At 44.7% G+C, this 22,935-nt stretch overlaps 2 protein-coding genes across 6 annotated transcripts in view; one reads left to right on the top strand and one right to left on the bottom strand.

Annotated features, from left to right (window-relative positions):
• Nucleotides 1-75: 75 nt before the first annotated feature.
• LOC135370978 (rabphilin-3A-like) lies at nt 76-19,330 on the top strand. 4 transcript variants are annotated; one of them, XM_064604928.1, is made up of 17 exons: nt 76-429; nt 1,937-2,014; nt 2,781-2,924; nt 2,989-3,118; nt 3,660-3,746; nt 3,809-3,953; nt 4,398-4,496; nt 4,561-4,701; nt 5,292-5,449; nt 7,019-7,166; nt 11,791-11,870; nt 13,420-13,634; nt 15,350-15,470; nt 16,524-16,666; nt 17,316-17,394; nt 17,854-17,947; nt 18,008-19,330. In XM_064604928.1, the coding sequence occupies exons 2-17, from the start codon at nt 1,947-1,949 to the stop codon at nt 18,124-18,126; spliced, it is 1,971 nt and encodes a 656-aa protein (XP_064460998.1). In that variant the 5' UTR covers nt 76-429; nt 1,937-1,946; the 3' UTR covers nt 18,127-19,330. The 4 variants fall into 4 exon arrangements, with proteins under 4 accessions (XP_064460998.1, XP_064460999.1, XP_064461001.1 ...); XM_064604929.1 differs by having other exon boundaries at nt 76-345; XM_064604930.1 differs by lacking the exon at nt 76-429 and adding an exon at nt 1,062-1,081.
• The window catches only part of LOC135370977 (uncharacterized), a 19,234-nt gene continuing 15,406 nt past the window's right edge, over nt 19,108-22,935 (bottom strand). For both annotated transcript variants that reach the window (XM_064604927.1, XM_064604926.1), the window contains 3 exons: nt 22,057-22,224; nt 20,851-20,985; nt 19,108-19,505 (listed from right to left, as the gene is read on the bottom strand). In XM_064604927.1, coding sequence (XP_064460997.1) covers nt 19,341-19,505; nt 20,851-20,985; nt 22,057-22,224 — 468 coding nt within the window. In that variant the 3' untranslated portion in view covers nt 19,108-19,340. The remainder of the gene's footprint in view (nt 19,506-20,850; nt 20,986-22,056; nt 22,225-22,935) is intronic.

Consider the following 22,935-nt stretch of genomic DNA (forward strand, 5'->3'; position numbering starts at 1 on the left):
GAGGTTGAACGTGTGAGAGAGTGAATCGCGTTATTTTTCGCTTTCCTTTTTCCACTGCTCTCTTGCCAACCTTATGTTCTGGTTCTTTCACTTTCGTTTTCTTACGGTTTCTGTGATGCTGCGGGTGGTGGGAAGTGGCATCACAAAGACAGCGCGAACGAGCTCAATCTCTCATTCAGCACAATGACATTTATGCAAAACCGTGGGTGCGCATGACACGAAGGGAAAAATCTCGGAAGCTGGAACGGAGCAACGGCGCATACATCACAGGTGGCGCAACAAGTTGCGAATGCGTCGAATGCGCGGACGGATGCCTGTGAACGGCTGTGAAATAGCGAATGTTCGGTACGTTCGTATCTCACACCTGTCAATTTTGAGGCATAAAACCATGTGACTGGCACGTCTGCAGCGTCAGGAGACGTTTATAAGGTAATGTAAGTGAGAGAGGTTCATAAACTCATTTAGGAAGCAGTCGCATAATGAGCCAGCTGTCCATCTGTGATCTGATGGTACGCGCTCGTTAGTAGTACAATCATATTGAGTTGTATGCAGACAAGGCACGCCAACGTTAATGGATAGGCTCATCTGGTTCTTTAACCGATCACACATGCTTGGTATGATGTAGGTTACATGAGGCTTTCACGCAGCGTCTCCGCATTTTACTTGTAAATAGCAAGATTAAGAGCTGTCATTATTTGTGCCGGAAACTTCAGTGCGAAGAACAAATTGAACACTTTGTTGAGACACAAAAAGTTGTTTCATTTATGTGTTCTACCTTTTGTTATTTTTCACAATTGGCGGCGGTACGGTAAGCCAATGGCTTACGGAGGAAATCGATTGTGAGCACCCTAGAAATAGATTTTCATCAGATAGTCTGGGTATTCCACATGAACGCGCCTACGTGGGGTCACATTTTTAATTTTCCTCCACATTAAAGAACATCACATTAAAGAAAAAAAGAATAAGTTTCTAACAACAACAATAGTTGAGCTAGTTGGTAATACTGATGCATCTTAAGGCGCAACACGCACGGACGAGAGGGAGACACACATTTCGCCGATTTCTCCCTGAATTCTCGTGTGTAAGTAGCACCCGATTTTTCCCTCCCGAATTAAAAAAAATCATAAAACCCGAAAACGAAGAACCCTATAAGCATGCTACATACACTTGATAGGATCAATTGAAGCACTCAGTGACAACAGAAATAGATGACTTCAGAAAATCCCAGAGTGCTTAGCACCGCTTTGAACTCTGGGAGCTTACTAATACGAAAGAAACGGGTGGCCTCCAAACTGTTTCGATTTCTCCCATATCAGTCTATTGTCCACAACGTGTCAAGGTCAGCGAAAGCAAAACGTGAAAGATTATTTTTCGTTCCCCCACTCAGTAAGCACCCAGGATGCAATGTGTGTGCAAGGAGCACTGGGATTTTCTGAAATCATCATGTATTGAGGGGGTCAAGACATCTGGACCACCCCCTAGGTCTGCCCTTGGCTAATGCACGGGTAAACTAAATAATCGAAAACAGGGAAACAGAAATGATGCACATCAATTTTACTACAATACAATACAATACTTAACTCCACTAGTAGTACGCTCTTGCTGTGTGTCTGGCGTCAGGCCTTCATATGCCATTGCAGCCGAAAATACGATGGAAGCATGACCTATATTTCGAATACAAATTATAATCTTATATTGTATTATCATTTCAATGGCTGTTATTTAAAATTATGTAGTATTTATATTTTAAGCGGCCTTTAAAAGGTGTTTGACTTTGCGAGTTGAGGTTCTAAGACGGCGCATGCCATATCTTTTTTGTGCTGAATGTAAATATACATTGAGTTTCTCTTCTTGGCATAAATATTGAACAATTTAGGTTGAGGTGCATTTTGCCACCCTTTTTGTGATGCGACAAATTTTCTATTTTTTTTTCAAGGAGCTGAAGCATGACTGACTACAGCGAACGAGACAAGTGGGTTTGTCCCAATGACCGAGAGTTGGCATTGCGAGCAAAGTAAGTAGTGGCAGCTAACATGACGTAACGTTTGAGATGTCAGGAACACGTGTACAAAATATCTCGTTCCAAGACTGTGCAGATTTTATTCAAACAAATTAATTACGAAGCGAGCGCTTCACCTCTGTGAAGCGAGAGGGCACTGGAAGCAACACACTGCTGACATCATCCGGCATCATTTCTGGGCGCTGCTCTATTCGACCTGCTTGTGTTTTGGAAGGATACAACCTTTTTCCAAAGCGTGCTCACTTCTGTCCCATTGTAGGCGGCGTCATTATGACTGTAATGGAAACTGCAACTATGTGGGACGTCCTTTTTTGCTTTTCTTCAAAACGCAAGGGAGGATGCAGGTTTGGAAGCAGGCGACAATGCTGGGTGAACCGCCGTAGTATGGAGCTCTGTTTTCAGCTCTTCGCATTTCAGTTTAGGTTTGCTATTGTCATCATTTACTAAGTAATTACTCGCGCAAAATGAATGCAAATGTTGTGTTCAGTATGATGCTCACCTAATCTTTTTCGAATCCTTGCAAAGTCTCCCTTTAAGCTGTTGTTAGCTCTTGTGCATGTTCTTCGGCACACATTTTGATGACTCATGGTTGGTCTACCACGACCTCCAGTGCGGGGCTAAGTAGTTCAAAAGACAAAAAAGGAAGTGAGAAAACAGGGGGGAACGATTTTGCAAACTTTAAGTCGAACATTTCGTTGCCTTCCAACACCGTTTCCGTCTTGTACGTAATTAAAATAACCTACGTCATCTGCACAAACAGGCTGCATACAGGCTGGTCTGTCAAAACAGGAGGCATCAACTCATTTTCGAAGGTAGAGCAGATGAGCGACACAGACCAAGAAGTCATTGTGGATGTCATAAAGCGGGCAGACATGCTTGAACGCATCGAACAACACCGTGTTGGGTACGTGGGGTCACTAATTTTGCAGCGGCATCGTTCGCTAACAGCAGTGAACCATACAATGCAGGCGACTAGTCGAACGGGTAGAAAATATGAAGAGGAATGCGCTTGGCAATGGGACAACGCAGTGCCTCCTGTGTGCCGAAGAGTTTGGGCTGTTGAGCAGCTCACCGATGATTTGCAACGACTGCAGAAAGGTGGGGCCAGTGTTCTGAATCACAGCTCTGAATGATTAGGAGTGTGCAAGTAGGTAGTGGATAACGAGACAAGTAGAGTAATTTGACTAACAAGCAACCCGACTTCTGTAATTAATTGCGTTATCAATGATTGATTACTTGCAAGACTACTTTCAGTACTATGTAATTGTAAGTGTAACTTAATTACTTTTGCAAGTAGCTTGTGGTACACTTGAAGTTACCCTTGGAATTTTTGGAACCTTTTTGTCGTTTTATAGTGGCATTTTTAAGGTATTCGGCAAATTTCTGTGATGCTTTTGCAGCAGGAGTTCAGGCATGTTCCCAGGTTACTGCGAGCATAGATCTCTCGTCGTCATACTCTACTAGTCCGTTTTTGATTTCTCTAATACCCCTTGAATACATATTTCCATATTTTTGTTGCATTTTTTTTTTTTAGGAAAATTAATAACCGAAGACAATAAGTCAACTGATGTTGCCACTATGCTGTGAAGAATTTTTGTAGCAATTTGCTGCTGAAGTTTTAATTGTAATCCTACTCTAGGCCGTGTGCTCAAAATGCTGTGTGGATACATTCAGCGTCTGCAAAGAACAAATATGGCTCTGTATGATCTGCTCGGAGACTAGAGAGGTTAGTGCAGCCCTTCCTATGGGTCTCCTGTTTCTTATGCCTTATTGGCACCTCATCTCCAGATGTGGAAGAAATCTGGAGCTTGGTTCTACCATGGCATGCCAAACTACATTCCCCCGGAGAAGAAGGACGCCGGTACCAAATTTGCCTGCAGCAAAGGCAACGGCAGCGGGGTGTCCGCCCACGCAACAAAATCGTGGCATAAAGGTGACGCGTGATTTCTAAAAAAATGAAGGGGGACTCTCCCTGTTGGAGGAGGCCGCGAGGTTCTGGGCATTGAATTTGCTCTGGTGACATTTAATGAAGTTTTATGAATTAATTTTAGTGATTTATAGCCAAGCGTTACACGGAATTGCTTAAGGGTAATGTAACGCAGTAAAAAATGTGTCTGTTCGATAGTCTGAGCCCTCAGTGTTCGAACGTCAAAATTTTCGTCCCAATGACGCTCATAGTTTTTTTTCAGGCACCACTGTGTCGAAGTCGTCACCGACACTTGTGATGCCAGCGGTTGTCCTGTCTACTCCTTTTCCGTGTGTTTCCGTCTCTTTGCTAGTTTCTACATGCCAGCTATGTACCAACTAGCCCAACATGCTTCGTTAATGATTGTGGTTCTTGTTACAACTAATATGGAGCCCCTTTTGTACGATGCAGGACAAGCAGAAAAAGAGTCTACGGACAGTTCTGACGATGAAATGAGAGGGAACAAGGTGAACCGGAGGGTCATTTCACGAAAAGCACTGTATGACTCAAGTAGGTCCCCGGAGAAGTCTCGTACGAATGAAGCTGGTTGTGACACCTTTCTGTCCAATCGTAGCAGACAGCAGTGATTCTTCGACCAGCAACAAGGTTGCCTTCCCTTCATCTCCCGAGAGGTTCGAGCAAGGGGCGTCATCACGTGACACCGCTTCGGCTTTGCAGTGCAGCACAGAGGGCGACCTCACCAGCTTTTATAACGGTACATATATCACGCTTGCATTGGAGAGAACTCGAAAGGCAATGGCACACACATCATTGTAACACTTTGTGGAGTAAGCTAGGGCTGAAAGAACAGTTACGACTAACACGCAGTGTTTAAGCCTCACAAACGCCCAAGTAATGGTCTTAAGGACAGGAGTCCTTACCAGCAAGGTGTTAGTGTCCTGCCACCGGCACTTCCTGACTTTACGTCAACTCCCATCCTTTAGTTAATTTGACGTGGCCTTTGAGAGCATCCGAGTAAAGGCCCATTTAAAAATTCATTGTTGGATAATTAAATGACACTAGAAGCCTGCTTGTTCCCCAACAACACCATATATCCTCTGGATGTATGAATAATGTCCTAACGAATTCTTACGTCCGATCGATATCCCTCAGGTATCGGACGTACGAATGCGTTCGGACATTATTCGTTCATCCAGACGACATTCAGTGTTGTTGGGGTTGTTACATAGCTTTCACGTGAATGGAACAAAATGTTCCTGTCCTGCATGATAGACAATCCTTCTTCAGTTCTTCCTCTGCCTCTGTTTGATGCGCTGTTGATGACGGCAATATATTATATTGCAGAGCTAATATGCATGTCAGATTCTTCAAAGAGCCCAGCTAGTCGGCATTCTGAGGTGGCACCATGGTTGCAAAGGAGACAAAATGAAGCTTCCAAAACGGATTCCGAGGAAGAGCAACTGGATAGCGAGAAGAAAAGGCACGCCCTTTACATCTCGGAGGTTTGCACAAGCTTCCCTATTTTTCGGTTATGACTTCTTGGATTTTGTCTGATAAGGCATCTTCCAGTAACTTTTTTCAGGACCCACATTCTGTTCTTTCTTTAACGCTTACTTTTTCTGACATGTTGCTGGAACATAACTGACATGACATACTTCGAGCTAGTGTCTGAAGTTTTGGGGTTTTCTACCCATTTTTTCCCCGTACTTGCCCCCTGAATCGCACATTTAGTGATTCGGGTTAAAAACCCAATTTCTACCCAAACCGGGGTCCTTTTGTCACGCGCCGCAGAACGCGGCGCAGAAGTAGTGTGTGCACTACTGCAGAACTGCAGTAGTGGAAGAGAGGTAGGGATCACAGACAGAAAGAGGTGACACCACAGCCTAGAGGGCAACCTAGAGGGTGCCACCCGTAACGCATGCGGCACGAAGAGAGCGAGTGACGCGCGCCAATGTTGCCACGTTTGTTGACCACAAGCGTTCACGCACGAATATCGGGAGTCGACAGATTCCGGCGTAAAGTCTCTGCGTGTGTTAAAAAATTTGTTTTTTTGAGGTCACACGCTCGCCGAGCATGCGCGCGTCGAGAAATCATTTGAGAAGTGCGCGTGGCTTCCGCCGGGTGTGTCGCGCCCGTTTGAGATGGCTGTACTGCCCCGCGGCCTAAACAAGACCCAGCGCCCAGTAACTTAGATAGTTCCTAAAAAAGAAAAAAGAAACGAGGAGTCAGGAGCCAAAATAAGCAGAACTGCCGATGAATCGCCGAATGTAACGGAATTCCAACTATCTAAGTCGGAATCATTTCTCCTACTTCGACGCGGGCACCAAAACGAAAGTGCTTCTCACGTTAAGCGAAGTACAGTCAAACTCCTTTATAGCGAACACCTTTTTAACGAAAATACCACTACAGCAAATTTTTTTTGCGGTCCCGCTGGAGCCTATAGGTCCAATAATAGACATCCTTTTTAACGAAAATACCTTTACTGCAATTTTTTTTTGCTGTCCCCTGAGTTTCGTTGTAAAGGAGTCTGACTGTAGAAGGAGGAGTTTGACTGCAGTACTTTAGTAGTAGTGCAGGTTTGCAATACCATGCAGATTTGAAGTACCATTCCGTTCGATGCTGGCTTGAATTGCCGTAGACCTTTTAACACAGTCCTCATTTTGTCATAGACAGTGTTATTACTTAGTTTGAAAGCTGTTTTCTTTCTACATTTGTGATATGTGTAACAAGCCCAATAAACCCAATTTTTACCTGTATCATATACAATACCAGAAATTTTACATCGGAATTTTACCACCCGAATTTGGCAAAAAATATTTCCCGAAAACCTCGGACCCTGCTTATAGCACGTTGCCGGAATAATTTTGGAAGGTCGAACGGAACGCCAACAAGGGATTTCACGTAAGTTGCATGTGCGTACTGCAAACGAGTTTCTCTGTCCCAGAGAAGAATTTGCTACCACATATGTATACATTGAGTACAGCTGAGTATTTGAGCACAGAAAGAGAAGTCACCAGACCCTCGTCTCAAGCAGCTCACAAATAACAGTCATCTTTGTTGACAAAATGCAGGATCGGTCTGCAGATAGCATCAGCAGCATCGGAACAACGGGCCGATATGTCACGGCACACCCGCCACGAAACGGAAAAAACGATCCGTTCGACGACTCCGCTTTTGGCTCAGTTTACGAAGACGACCGCCGATACTCCGGGGATTCAAGTAAGGGGAAAACCGCCAGCTTCATACGCAGGTTGAGAAACGTGCAGAGATAGGACTCAGTTCTTTGTTGCATATGTTCCTCTTGTTGACGTGTCTTCCAGATATCTCGGAGCACATGCTCAGTATGTATTAGGAGTTTCCTCTTACATGTTTGCACTGCAGGTATGTTGGTAATTACGGGCACAGTCATAAGCACGCACTCGGAAGGCAGTAGTTGCATAGAAAAGGGGGTTGGGGGGGGGGGGGGGGGGCAGATAAGTGAGAGATAAAAGCATGCAACTCATAAGTGCAGGCAAGCTGATAAATAATAGACTCCCTGATGAGATGTGTGTCTTACTTGAGGCTAACGCTCAGGCATTTTTTTTGTGATGGAGGAAGGGGTGAAACCTGAAAAATTATAAATTTATTCCAGATTTTTGTGAGGGGATTCAACCCCCTCTCCTCTCCACATGCACGGTCATAACTGTGGAAACAATATTACTCATTATGCTACTCAAGTGCTCTACATATGATTTAGGGACTCATTTTCTGTTGCGCCATAGATGTGGTGGATGTCACCAGTATGTGATGAGTGCCTTGCGCAACATTTTCCAAAAATGTGTTTGTAGCACAACGTAGCGTACAAGAGTGCTGGAACTATTATTTTATTCGACTCGCTTTGTTCCACTCCACTTTACTCCGCTACTCATAGTCCTGGTAGTGATAGGAAACGACTGCGTAGAAGACAGCACTCATAATCAAACAACTTGGCTTGTGGCTTTAGAATACAGAACACAATGAATCTTTTGAAAAAGAGCATGTGGTCAATGATGATTGGGCCACTTTTTCTGTGCACCTGCAAGCAATGATTTTTAGCCGAAAATCGATACGTTAATGTACTGGAAACTGTATGATGTTGTCATTTCCACTACCATGCTAGGTCTGTTACAAATTTCTGTGTCAGATTGTCACTTGGGTACCTATTGCTGTCACCCTCGGGGAGTTGACTACTGATTGGTGGGATGGACTTACCAGTTTGGTGACTAATTTCTTGGCTCAACCTAACTCGATCAAAATTTCTGTTGTTTTTCCTTTTCTTTTCTTTTTTTTTCTCCAGAAAGTGCTTGAAAGTAGGTGCATTCCAGTGTTCTTGCAACCCTGACATGCAAAATATCTTTGGGAAAATGAATGTTAAATGGACCGCACGACGAGGATCGACAAGTAGTTCGCAAAAAAAAAAGCCAATGAGTGCCAGCGCCAGGTATGGGGCGCTATGTGGAGGATCTATGTGTTGCGTTTATCCCCAGGTGGAGCTCGCGTCAGCTCTTTTGCCCGTCTGATGACACAGGTGTTGACCAAACTCATCCTTGTTTTGATGTCGTTCATGTTTTATGTTATGCACTTACCAATTCATTTTTGCAAGCATGTGTTTCCAGCTTGCCTGCATTTTGTTGCTCCTTTAATGTTCCTGAGAATGCGTCCTTCCCTGAGCCTCGAGAAGCCCTGATTCTCGAAACAAAATGCCATTTCATTATGTTTATTTATACGTAATTTCCTTTCTTCCGTAGGTACTAAATTTTATTATACTCCTGTCACACGGGTATTCCTTTCTAGTCAGTCGCTGGTCTCACACTTGAATGATCCAACACACCGCGGATAACACGAATCCTTTAGGACGTAGAAATGGAGGGGAACTGGAAATGGTGGGGAACGACTTGTACACCCAGCATTTCCAGATATGGCTATTACATACTGATCATTGAACTATTAATGCAAGGGCTACAGTTGTCCCGCATTTTTCATTCTATCAGTGACAGGCCAGGTTATGCTTCTTGAAACGTATTTACAACACACATGCATATGCAACATAACATTTCTCACTGAAGACTGATTTAAGTGCTTAGATCTCAAATAGCCCGTAGGGAGGAAGAATGAGAACGGGTCCCCAGGTCTGCTGTGAGAGAGGGCTTCAAAGCAGACTCTGGTAGATAGTTTCCCACATTTGACAAGCTGCAAGACTTGAACCTTTGCGGTTGAATTGTCCAGCGGTCTGCTTCTTTGTTAGGCCTACTGTTGGTGTGAACAATATGCATCCCACAAGGCACATGCTCCTGTTAGCAAATTGTTCCTAAAGGAAGTACAAATACCATTCTAGTCACCACTGCACCACTGTCTGGGTGCAGTTTGCAATGGGAACAGCAAAAGAACTAATTTCATAGCTGGCACCCATGCTATATCCCCTGTGCACATTTTGCACACTTTGTCACACTGAAGGATTTTGTCTCTTAGCAGTTCCCCCAAAATATGTTCTTGTCACACTAGCCCATTCGCATGCATTGCTTGCATTCACGTTTATGTAGCATGCAACAATTGGCTTCAGTTCTTTATTAACATGTGGATGTTCTGCTTAACGAGTTTGTAATTTACTCAGATAAATGATCACTGGTACAAGCAATGAAATGATTCTACCGTGATACATCTGTTCCCACGTAACAGCTCAAAACGCCTGACTTGTCTGGTTTCTGATACAAGGAGGCAGCTGCCCTGCTGAAATGGGACAGCAATTGTTAATTTTCGATTCATTAATTAATTGTAAAATTTTAGTCTAGGAAACGGAGGCAACTAAATAACAGCCACCATGCTATCCCCCCTAAACTTGCAACTACCAATAAAAGTCAATAACCTAATGGGTTAATTTTATAAATAATATCAGATTTCATGCAGTAAAATATGATGAAGGTTGCAATTTTTATCATATCATATCATATCATACTCTAATCAGACTAGCATGTGGCATAGGAATTCACTGAAGTGAGCAATTCGATGCTTTCATATCGTGATATAACCTAATATATAGGAAAGACACCAGCTTTTACGTATTGATAATGGAAATTTCTGGAGCAGAAAGAATATTAGCAATTCCTTCTTCAACGATGATGACGTGCTCAAATGCTGCCTCACCTATAATGACCACACACAATTCCCCTGCTTGATTGTGTTGATGCCAAACCAAAGGGAACAGCCCTTCTTACCATCAGCACAATGTTATTACGATAAATTCTTCGGAGTGGGCTTGAACATGTTATCAGAGCTGAAAAGCATTCGAACATGTCATTTATGGATGTCCCCAGTGTGAACAGGGTACTGCAATACACGTGTATACTGCGCACATGTCGTCAAACATTGTACTAGCTACCTGCACAGGCAACTGAATTATATACATGTATCTGTGTTCCATGTGCACGATACAATACTGTATCCTATAATTAGTATTTCCTTGCTTGCCCATTGCTGCTCGCTGACAAATTGCGGTGCATTTGCAGTGATTATACCCATTTTCTTTTCTGGTATCTGGTTTGACGCAAGTTATTCCCAATGATGCAATCTCTCGCTACTCAGCACCTCAGCTAGCCTCTCGAAAAAGGTGGCATAGCAGACGCTGCCCTCCCAGCTGTCACAGATAGGTAGAAAAATCAACCAGGTCATGCTACGTGTACACCTGACAGCAAAAATTGTGCGAGTCATTTTGATTCTAGCATCTCAGATATATGCACCGCAAGCCCACTGAAAGTGCTCACTGTTTAGCTACTGTCTCACTGTGAAAGGGGTACTTGCAAGTTTTCTGTAACACATGGTGATGCGTGACATCATCTGTGGTGAATGGCATATTGCTTGCATTCTCTATTATGCTTTATTACTACTGTCAGTGCTGTGCTGCAAGTTTATTTATGCTTGTTGCTGGGTCATTACAGTAATGTTGATCAAGGTGTATTGCTCACTTCCTAGGATTTTTTGTGACAAAAAACTTTGATGTGTACATTCTGCTCCACTCTTAGGTTATATCGGAAATCATGCTACCAGTCTTGTACGAAGCTGGCTTCACAAGCTATTTGAACGAGGAAAAAAAGAAAGAATCCCTTGAAGTATGCAATTGGCTGACATACGTACTTGAGAATGTGCTTGAAAAATACTTACAGGTACTTAGTTTAGAGGCTATTAATTAACAGGTATTAATTTACAGGATTTAATGTATTCAAAATTAATTTATTTGGCTTTCAACCTAAACCACGAGCAATCTTCTCTGCATTTAGAAAGACCCTACCAACAAAAGTAATCAAGCCAAGGCTGGCAGACAAACATACCACTGTAACTTGCATCTCCTAAGAGCAGGCAAATATGGGAAAGAAATAAGCGATGTTTTTTCTTTTTTCGTTTGGATTTTCATATTCATTAGTTTACAAAAACGCCCGTGCTTGGGGAAGTATTGTTGTTACTCCATACTTTGATCATCAAAACTCGTCAAAATCTTTTTCACAAGAATCCAAGGACAACAAGCAGCACACCTTATTGAAATGACCCTACTGTGTTGTTTCTGTTGCATTGTTCTTTTTGTTGTTTTTTTCTGGCTGTTTTACGCATTAAAGACCTATTTATTTGAAATGGCCTGTCGTGCTTCATTTTCGTTGCATACTTTGAATCTCTCTTTATTTTTTGGTTGGCAAACTCTGAATAAACTACTACTTTACTACTTTATTATGTGATTATGATTCACACTCTGTATATACAATGCCACTCAGAGCATACTAAGAGCTTTTACTGCAGAGTATGGAAGAATGTTGGGAAAACATCTGATTCTCTGCCCTAGGCCCCATAGGCACTCTGGAATTCTCTCTGCTGCTCCTGAACTCAGGCCAAGCCCTCAAGTGCACCATACACAGAGCTAAGGTACACTGCCACCATATGTGAATGTCGACAAAAGGAGATCTTGTATGAACTGTTTGGACGCATGGCGCCTTTTCTCATCTGAGTGTCACGCTCTCACTCTCCGCTTAGAGACTAATGTCACGCCGCCGGAGCTTCTGCGGCCGCGGAAGCAAATCTAAGCACTTTTCGGACAAAAAAAAAAAGTTAGCTTGGTAGATTGTCGCTGATGCGGAACATAGCAGTATCTGTTCCACAGATGGGCCCGTTGCATTGCGTGTGGGCGCCGGGCGAGCGTTGGTTACCGTGGCAGCAGACGCGTGCGGGACCTTCCGCAGCAAAACGCGCCCGAGCTGAACTTTTTCAGACGCACGCACCCGCCAGCGGAGAACCAATCATAATGTTGTGTCCGGGGCATGCGCCCTGAGGCCATCTTCGCTTGGGGAGCGGGGACGTGACGCATGGTGGTCATTGGCTGAGACTTGCGATGACCGCATGTCTGGCCTTGTACGTACGCATTCAAACGCAGTGCACCTGCCGACGCAGAACTTCTGGTTCGTTACGGAGATGGCCTCTGGAAATGGCCTCTACTTATGGCTGGTTCACACTGTTGCGTTTGCGGTTGCGCTTTGTTACGGCGAATCGTCGCCATGGTAACAGAGCCCCGCTCTACCAGCCCCACCTAGATACAGAAAGCCTGCGCGCTCGTCGACGTGGCGTAACAATTAAGAGTCAGCCAATGTGTTTTCAACGGCCGTAGCGAATCACGAACGTGCTTTCAGCGGTCGTGGCCATAAAGTCGAACCACCGTCGTCTGCGAGTTGTGATTGAACGTCCCCACGTACTCAATGGGAAAACTTGGGAAATAAAGCGCAAAAAGGTCTCAATCTTTCTCAAAACTAATTTTCTGGAAAGCGTCTTGCACTTTGTGTCTAAATATTTAGGTCTGCAGGTTCCAGGTGAGCTGCAATCATTTGCGTGTTCTTCAATTCGCAGAACGGTGAATCACAGTAGCAGACGAATCCTGACTCTTAATTGAAGGAGGGAAAGGAGGCAATGAGCAGGCCTTCTGTACTCAGGGCTGGACATGTAATACAAACAATGCTTTGAAGTATTACTGTAACACATTTTGGATTTGTATTACATACTATAATACTCCAGTAATACTTCTCACATTTTGACGTGTTTGTTCACCTCCTATGCGCTATCAGCACAGTGATAATCCGGTCAGGCGGGTCAGCACACCCCACGTTTTATGTCATCCGCTCTTTGAACACATGCTCCTGCTCCTCTGGGGAGAGGAGGCAATGCGCCCGCTTTCTCTATCTAGGTGGTGTTGGCTCTACGCAAACGTACTACGTAAGCGGAACGGAAGGCGTTGAGGTGAGGATATAGCTCACACCACTAGGGTATCCAAGGCATGCAAAAAAAGAAACAATATCTGAGCCAGGCCTCTTTTTCCGAAAATTATCCATGGAGATGTATCGAGTCTTTTCGTTTTCTTGTGGCAGGTATAAGCACAATCTGGTATAGACTTACATGGCGAATTAATGGAACGTCATTGACCTTGCAGCATTTACGTGGTACAGACCTTGATGGCTTGGCAGATCCCTTTGTAAGTCTCGAGTTGCTGCCATGCTCAAGAAAAGCGCACGAAGACACGACCTGCGTGCATTGTGTAGAGGAGGATGTTATGCGAACGAAGACGGTTCACAGGACGGTGAACCCGGAATTTAATGAAACACTGACATTCCAGAAGGAGGAAGACCTCAGTAAACGAACACTAAGGTACAGTGCACGCATGGCGCATATATTGCTCCGAGTGTTGCCGTTTTGAATTAGTGTTGAGCAGACCTTGGGGCCTAATGTCGTGTGTTCCAGTAAAGTATACTAGCTTCTAGTAGTAGGTAAGAAGTGAGGTACTTTTACTGTATAAACAGTACCCGCCACTTTGAAATAAATCCCGTTCTCTTTTGTCTTTTCACGTAGGTGACAAGATAAGCATAGATAAGAGTTATAATTGCCCCACATTGTCACCAATCACCATGTGTCAACCACCTACCCAGTTGGAAACGGCCTCCACGGGAGGGGGCGCTACCAGCGTTCCGAAAGTAACTTAGTGGGGCGTTTCACCTAACGAGAAAAAAAAATGTGTTAAATAATCTACTTGTCTGAACAGTACGGTATCAAAGATATATCTCGAGGGAGATTTTGCCATGACTTCTGAGCACGTTTATCAAATTTATTTCGCGAGAAATGAATTTTCCCAATTCAGCTCCGAAATTTGCCAGGTTACCCTCACGTTTTCTTTTTTTTTTTTTAACGGAAACAGAAAGCGCATGCCAAATTTACCAAATGTTTTACCAAAATTTACCAAAAATAAATTTACCAAAATTTACCAAATTCTGTTGCAAAGTACTTTCACTACTACAATGATAATAGCCGGGGGGGGGGGGAATTGCGTCGTTTCGGAGCGCACAAATTGCTGGCCGCGCTCAGATCTCCGAAAGAAACGATGCGAGGAGGCCATGTACCTGCCCTTTCACTTTCCCTTTTTCATGTGGTTGCAACGCAAAGTTATCTGAAAGAAGAGCGAGAAGGAAACAGGAAGGGACGGGTGACAATGTTTCTTCCGCCGCATCTTGCATTAATTTGATGGAGAACTGAGCTCGGCCGACAATCTGCGCGCCTCGAAACGACGTGTTTTGCGAGTTTTTTCAGCCATTACTGAGCCAGAAGGGAATGTAATTTACAATGCAATGGAGTAAATCCGACGTGCGCTTTCTGTTTCTGTAAAAATAATAACGTGGTGTTGACTTGGCAAATTTCAGAGATCATTTGAGAAAATGCAATTTCTCGTGAATTAAATTTGATAAATGTGCTCAGAAGTGATGGCTAAATCTCCCCCGAGATAAACAGCGTTGACCCCATAGTAGTAGATTTTTTTATAGATTAGAGCAGATTTTTTAATACGATTTTTTTTTACGTTAGGTGAAACACCCTGTATATGAGCCTCTCTATCCTGTTTTATCTTATCATCTCATCCTTCTCTTGGAACTTCGCCTCTTCGGGGGCTGAATGTGTCTCCCTGCTATTCGTGACCTCGTTCCGTGAAGTGGTTCACTAAAACACACAAAAGTTTCTTCTGGGTATTTCTTTTTTTTTTTTTTGTTGAGCACGGCAAACGTAGACAGGATGCGTAAACCCTCGCACCAAAGGTAAAAGCGTAAAAACGCAAAAATTGCGGCAGCGCTCGGCATCCTGCGATGCCAGAAGGGCTGCACATTGCCTCCGGAATTACCGCTCTTCAAACAAAACTGTGCAAACAGATTTTGGACAAGTTAACGTGAATAGGATTTGGACAATATTTCTTGCATCCACTACTGAAGATAAATGTTGCTCGGTGGATATCTCTTCTTTCTTTCAGCACATTTTGGTCTCATCAGTACATGCGTATTTTGCACCTGTTTAGTGGCCGTAACGTCCATAACGTGTTGTTACAGATTGACGATCTTCGACGAGTACCATTTCGGGAACTGCTTTCTCGGCGAGGTCGTGATTCCGTTAAGGTTACTCAGACCAAATCACATGGGACAATTCAGTGTGCAGCTCGAGAAATGTTCAGTACGTATCACTTTCACGTTTGACTTCAGCTCACATTAAAGGGAAGGTGCGCTCGGTTTGACCCCAAAATACTCAGCTGGGAACACTTTCGCTCGAAATTGACTCACTTTGCTGTGAAGTCGGCAGCAGGCCCGTGCCCACGGAGAGGAGCAAGCAGAAGAACCTCCTCATCAGCCCTCGTGACGTTTCCGTGACGTCATCGCAAGAATGGTCACGTGTGAGTCTCCTCGCCCGTGCCTCCTCCTCTATTCCCCGCAGCGGGACGCGAAGAATTCTGTAACAGGAGCGCCCGAAACAAATCATTCCCGCAGTTGAGATGAGATCACGTGAGAACGACGCAAAGGGGAACGCCCTCATGTCGTCACAATGTCGTCACACCGACGTCGCGCACGTCGCCGCTCTGCGTGAGAATTTCAAAGCATGTGTATTCCAATGATTTGTAACGTCGGCAAATTTGAAGCCGAGATTCGGTAAATTAGGGAATGCCCTACCCGTGGAAAGGAAGATATACAGGGTCCACAGAAAACGTGCCATTGAATTTTAATAAAAAAAACTACACCACATAGAATCATGCGGTCAACGGCATTTGTTCTTACTAGGTTTTTGCCTAATACTGATGTGCATGTCATGTAACCTAAGTTTAATTACGTAAATTTTTGCGGACCGAACTCGGAACTTTGCCAACCCATGTGAAGAGCGTGCCGAATTTATTCAAATTAATGATAATTGACAGGATTATTGAGGAGCTATCGTATCGGGAAAAAATAGCCGAAAATCATGGTCTACGGAGTTCGCAGAGGATAGCGCGCGACGAATTTTTCAGCGAAATGATTGTCAGTCCGACGAAAGGAGGTTGGAAACCCAGTTTTCTGGGACACCCTGTATACGAATTGATGCTCGGGGACAGAACTGCCCCTTTAAAGGACCCTTGGCGAAATAAATTGTGGCATCGTTCGCGATTGTAGTTGCCCCATGGTGTAGGTATGGTTCAACAGTGCACATATAAGACCGTCCTATATAGCTGCAATCACTGAAAAAAATTCTGCATTTCAGGACGAAGAACTGTTATACTGCGAGAAACCACGCATCCTCCTTTCCCTCTTACACTCGTGCCAAGGGAACATGCTCTTTGTTGGGATCGTAAGATGTGTTAATCTGCCGGAGAAGGATCGCAACTCGGACCCCTTCGTGAAAATGTTAGTACCCTTCGTTCAGTACAAGGTCTCGGAACGTCACTGGCGCCGAGAAGGCGAGACTGCCTCCATCATGTGGACGGACCCCGCGAGATTTGGTTTCGTTTTCCGTTCACTGCCATGCGTTATTCAGAAGGGGTTATAGGGGTTAAAGCGGGTCTATTGAACCTGCATGTCAAGTTTTACAGCACAAGGGGAAATAGACGAGTGGACACGACTAGTACCGAAAATCGAAACTCGTACGATTCTGACGTCACGGCAGGCGTCTCCGCCAATGAGGCGGCCGTGGGCAGGGTCACGTGATTTCGACAACCAATGGGAATGGTAGACAATTTTTTCCTACGTACTCCGACGTGTTGTACGATACTTGCAGGGCACAATGAAACAACATCAGTCGTGTCAAAACCCTTTTAATGTCGGAGAGATGAAAATTACAGGGGTATTGCACGAATAAATTTCACACGGTACCTGAACTTAGGAACACCTAGGAATACCAAATGAAACGCGAATGCGAGCAGAGGGTCAGCAGGACCGCTATACATCGTGGCGGCAAACCCGCTAGCCACTGTGACGCGTCCATGCAAGTGACGTCATGGAAATAAACCATATACTGCCAGTGAACGTACCTGTAAAGTGCCTTCTCTTCTGTTAGATGCTTGAAGCCAGACATTCCTCCGATGAAGCACAAGACATCGATTAAGAGGAAAACCCTAAACCCAGAATTCAACGAGGTAACGTATTCATTACGGCGTATGCCAACCACGACCTACTAGATTATAAGGACCATGTCATAATCTGCAACCCCTATGAGGAGCCCGTCCGCACGATCCGCTAGGGGTGCTACTCATCGGCCCGCGAGATCTACACCATGATTGGACAATGGAAATTTGAATTTTGAACGCGCAGAAGCGGGCGTACGACTACTGTAGCAGACGACAGCAACAGCTCCTATGAAAACGCGTAGAATGAAATATCTGCCGTGGGATATCCACCGTTTGTACAAAAATACTTACGTAAGCTGAAGTACAAAGTATTGTAGAAGTTGAGGAAACAATAACCGGGCCGATGAGTAGCGCCGCCGCTAGCTTCCAAATGTAGCGCTGGGAAGGGGTGCCTATGACATGGTCGTTATAATCGAGTAGGTCGTGATCCCAACATGCCTGACTTCTCGCCCGTCTCATCATCTTCAGGAATTCGCGTTCAAACTGGGAAACGATCTTACACTGGAGAAAAGGTTCCTGCAGGTGTCTGTATGGGATTACGGCAGAATGGACGAATACATAGGTATATATCCCACTTTGTAGTTTCGTTCCAGTGCATTCAGTGCGTCTCCTATATCCCCAGGTGGACTTGAACTGGGTGTCCACTGTAAGGGAGAGCAGCTACAGCATTGGCTCGACGTGGTACAATATCCCGAGCAGCGGTTCGAGCGATGGCATACGCTCGCTTCGGTACCCCCGTGATACAACAGAACTTGCCTTACTCGCCAACATGCATTTTTCTTGGGTATACTTATAGCTGTCTACAGTATATACATGTGTGTGTGTATGTGCGTGTTTATATACAGTTATACTGTCTCGGATGCTGTACGACAAAGTGTCGTTTGTACAAGTGGACGAAATGTCAAGGCACAGAAAGTGCCACTGAACATCCTAGAGGCCAGTTTCAACAAAAGAAAGTAGTAGATATGAACCCAACGGTATTAAAAATTCCATCGAGGCTCCGTCGTGGAGTGGAGAGCGGAGAACGGGAAGGTGCGTGAGCTGGTCGCTAGGATACAGACGCTCGAGAGCATGGTGACGTCATCTACTGTCGGAAAATCCGAAACTACCGAGTATTGCGGGTTCTTTCGATCTCTGTGGAAGCGCGTCGCTTGAGCGACGTGATGTAACAACTGGAGGGCCCGCCAATAACGACGTCGCTTTCACTGGCCGTAGCTATGGAAACGAACCGTCATTAGCCGCGTTGGGAGCCACTGGAAGCCAGGGAAAGCCTGTGTCTCGAAATCGTCTGCGACGATTGGCTGACTGCTAGGATTGGCGGACATTGTACGTCTACGTGCGAAGGAGTGTGAGGAAGAATTAGGGCAGGCCTTCTGTAGCTAGGTGGCTTTGGTAGTGCTCACTGACAGCATTTACGTTTTGCGTACGAGTCTTTGAACAATGAGAGGCGGCGTCGGATTGGTCTCCTACAACACCCGATGATTGGACAGGTCGTTTGAGCAGACCAATGGCAGCCCGCTCCGCATTGTCAGCGTTCTTGAAGAGAGAGGGAAAGCATAAATCAATCACGGACGAATCGCTTTCTTTTTGTCTTGGTTTCAAGGTACCGGTATATCAAGAATATGTTACTACAGTGCTACATCAGTGCTACTACAGTGCCCTTTAATATATTTTGAGAATTTTTCTTTACTTCGTTACACAGAACCTCAAGTGCGTGTGTCAACCGCAACAAAGATCACAAACACTGACGCTGCAGTGCCATGTACAATCACACACAGTTACAGACTACAATGGGATACAAACTCTCTTAAAAGCGTTGAAGTTACATATTTATTTTTAGTAACATTGTTGCATATGACCTGCTGTGTGGCTTGCCTATTCAACTACTGTTTATACAACCATAAAGTTTGCTTTGAATGTCGTGTAATAAAATTATACGAGATCACTACAGCTATTCATGATATAGTAAGATGGCCGGCCCCACGGAGAGCCAGCATTGTGGGCTGTGCAGACGTGCTGGTGTTGCGTGCAGAAATGCCAAAGAAGAACTTGCCAGTGGTGTTCACTGATGTTATGATGGTGACCACGATTATGACTTTAGCCATAAAACCGATCATGAGCTGCGAGAAATCGATAAATCATCACAATGGCGCATAGGGTGGGAAACGGTCTACAGGGTGTTTCAGTTAAATCCCCGGGCTAAATAATTCTTGAACGGGCCGAACTTTTTTTACGAGTATCTATCCGATTCCACCTACAAGCTGCGCACCGTGTGAATGAGTGGGAGGCGGTAATTTATTTAAATAAAAATTCAAATGAGTTTCGTGAAAAAACATAACTTCTAAAGCAGGGCGCCGTCGGCATTAAAATGGGTACTACCCTTTTTGGGACCTTCAGTGGACACCTTTTAGAGAAAAATTTGCCTCCGAAGCGGATCATTTGTTGCAATAATGAATTGGTTTCGGTTTCCATATTTTTGTCGCGGCGAACCGCAAAAGGACGTAATTCATTAGTGTAAGGACATAATTCATTGTTGGATAAGGGAGTTGAAGAGCGTCCTTTTGCGCTTCACCGCGACCAGCCGCGACAAAAATCGGCAGTAATTAATTGGTTTCGGTTTACATATTTTTGTCGCGGCTGGTCGCGGTGAAGCGCAAAAGGACGCTCTTATCCACCCCCTCTTATCCACTCCCTTATCCACCAATGAATTACGTCCTTTTGCGTTCACCGCGACAAGACTATGAAAACCGAAACCAATTAATTACTTCAACAGATGACTCGCTTCGCTGGCAGATTTTTCTCTAAAGGGTGTCCACTGAAGGTCCCAAAAGGGGTAGTAGAAAGACTGCTTTAGAAATGGACGTTATTTCGCGAAACTCGTTTGAATTTTTCTTTAAATAATGAGCGCCCCCCACTCATTCACACTGTGCGCATCTTTAGGTCGTATCGGACTGATACTCGTAAAGAAGAAAGTTCTTCGATTGGTGCACCCGTTCGCGAATTATTTAGCCCGGAGCGTTAATTGAAACGCTCTGTATAAAATGAACCAGCACAAAACAAGGGCGTCGTAGACTTCATTAGTGGTACAATTCTCAGCCGTCCTTTTCGACAGACGACACTAGTGTATTCACACGAGCGATATTCCCCAGAATATTCCAGCAGAAGACGTGACAAAATACGTCATGTCATTCCGTGCTCTACTTATCACCATAGGAACATCCTGTGGCTTAACCATGAGGCGTTCCGTAGCAGATATGGTACAGACGACACGGACGGTGCCCAAGCAGCACAATGCACTGAAAGTAGAGTGCAATAGGGGTTGTCGGTATGTGTCTTATCAGCGCTCTTTAGCTTCACGAGCCTGTTCAAGGCCTTCCACCTACCCGTCCACCCCTATTGCACTCGACTTTCAGTACATTGTGCTGCTTGGGTGGTCATGTCGTCTGATAGGACCTTACTACTCACCAGGTGTAACATGTCCACATGCAGCGTCTGATGCATAAGCACCAGAGGCAGCGAAATGGGAAGGATGATGTTGGAAGAAGACGCCACTACAGCAGGAATTGCGTAAGTCAAGGGGGCAGTCTTGGTTTGATATGCCTGAAGAAAAAATACTTTTGCTGGGAACGGTAGATAGAAATGCAGTATTTAAATACCCTCATTACTCCCATTACAGCTCCAAAGACGACAAACTACATAGTAACTAACTGAACCTGTCAAAAAATTGCTACACAACCACTTGAGTGTGGATACACGTATTCCTATAAAGCGAGTTAGCCCGTGGGCCACATTTGATGGAGGGATGTTATTTTTTGTTTTTCGTTTTTTCTTTTTTTTCTTTTTTTTTTTGCCAGAGATGATACATAATGCTGTGTCAAATTGAGGGCTAAAAGTGGAATGTTTGACAACCGACCCAGAAAGTAAATCTGAAAGTCAAGATCTTGCTTCGCAAGGGTCGAGATACAGCATCAGTGACAGTACAGAAAGAAAAAATACAGACACATAACGGATTTAACGCTTTGTACGCTATAGGGGGCGACCCCGTCACTTTTCTAGTGTGGATAACACGCCGGCCGATGTTCGGAGGAGTTGATGGTTATTTCCTGTAATTCTTGTGTATATTCACCGGAAGATCACTTGTGGCGCTATGGTACGATACTGTTCCGATTCCCCACCCACTGCACAATGAACGCGGAAAATAAACGTGTAAAAGCAGGCGACGCCAGGAAGCTACCCACACTACGATAGTTCATCGTTTCTCCGCAGCACGCCGTCACCGTTCGATCTCGGGGCGAATACCACCTACATTCCAAACTACGTTGACGCTTGTGGGAGTGCCAATCAAGTGACTCGTGACGCGATGTCAACCGGCTCAGGCGAAGCGGGAGGAAAATATGTGGTCAGCACCGTGCCGTCTCCTTAACAGACGGATTTTGAGTGGCCAATGAGAGCTCATCTTCCCCGGACGTCATGGCAGCAGGATCGGATCTCCAAAGTTTTGCCGAGTGTTAATCATTTTTCACAATGATTCAATTACGCAGTGATAAGGCACGGGTCAGTGAAAATACTTTGCCGGCGCTAACAAATACAAAGAAGGGAGCATTGCCATCAACACCGCAACACAGACATTGGGTACGCACTTTTGCGCGATCTTTGTATAGTGGTACTTACGAGTTCAAGTACAATAGGAACCACAAGGTGGCAAAGCACGGCATTGTTCATGATCTCGGCCAGGACACAACCGAACACAGCAAGAGCTATCTGATTGCTGAGGGGAGAGTTCAACAGCCAAAAATTGTTTCCCATGCTTTCAAATAGGGCAGGTAGCAAGCGGGTTGCCTGCAAACAAACATACATGCAAAGAAACCAAGGCAAAGCAGCTGCGATTAAGGTTCGGTTCAAAACACAGCTACTATACACGGTGTTTTCTTTAAAAATTCGTTACAGAATTTTATTTAAAAACTAGCAGAGCAAAATAGATGCCGTTTTTTGCAGTTGAGCTATATGGCCAGGCGAAGAAAGTATATGACTATAAGATCACTAATTACCCCAAAATTAATTAACTCTTTAATTAAGGGATTTCGCGCAAAAGCGACGACGGGAGGTGCTCCTCGTTGAAAGCCATTCCATGTTTAAAAAATCCTTTAACGCGCACGTGCGTTGAAATATTCATCGCTGAGTTTCTCTATGCAAATGAGCCCAAACAAGAACTACGCACTTTTCGAGCGCAGAAATGGCGCGACCTTCGCCTCATCTGGGTCGAAGACCTGTCTGTCTGGCCAACAGATCAGCTCCTACACCAATCAGCTGCGTCGCTCCAAAGCATGTGGCCCTCTCACGTGGGTTGCCTGTGGCTCTTTCTGTGCTTGAAGAGTACGTAGTTCTTACTTCGGCTCATTTGCATAGCGAAATTCAGCGATGCACTCTAAAAACAGAGCTTCACCGCATAGCACACTCTGCGCAAACCGTCGCTACGAATGATAAGGTTATCACTTCTGATTCGAAGAGAGAGGAAGGCGTACGCCTTTTTGTGTCAATTTGAATGTATGA

This window comes from Ornithodoros turicata, chromosome 10 (genome assembly GCF_037126465.1).
Source record: "Ornithodoros turicata isolate Travis chromosome 10, ASM3712646v1, whole genome shotgun sequence".
NCBI classification, from domain to species: domain Eukaryota; kingdom Metazoa; phylum Arthropoda; class Arachnida; order Ixodida; family Argasidae; genus Ornithodoros; species Ornithodoros turicata.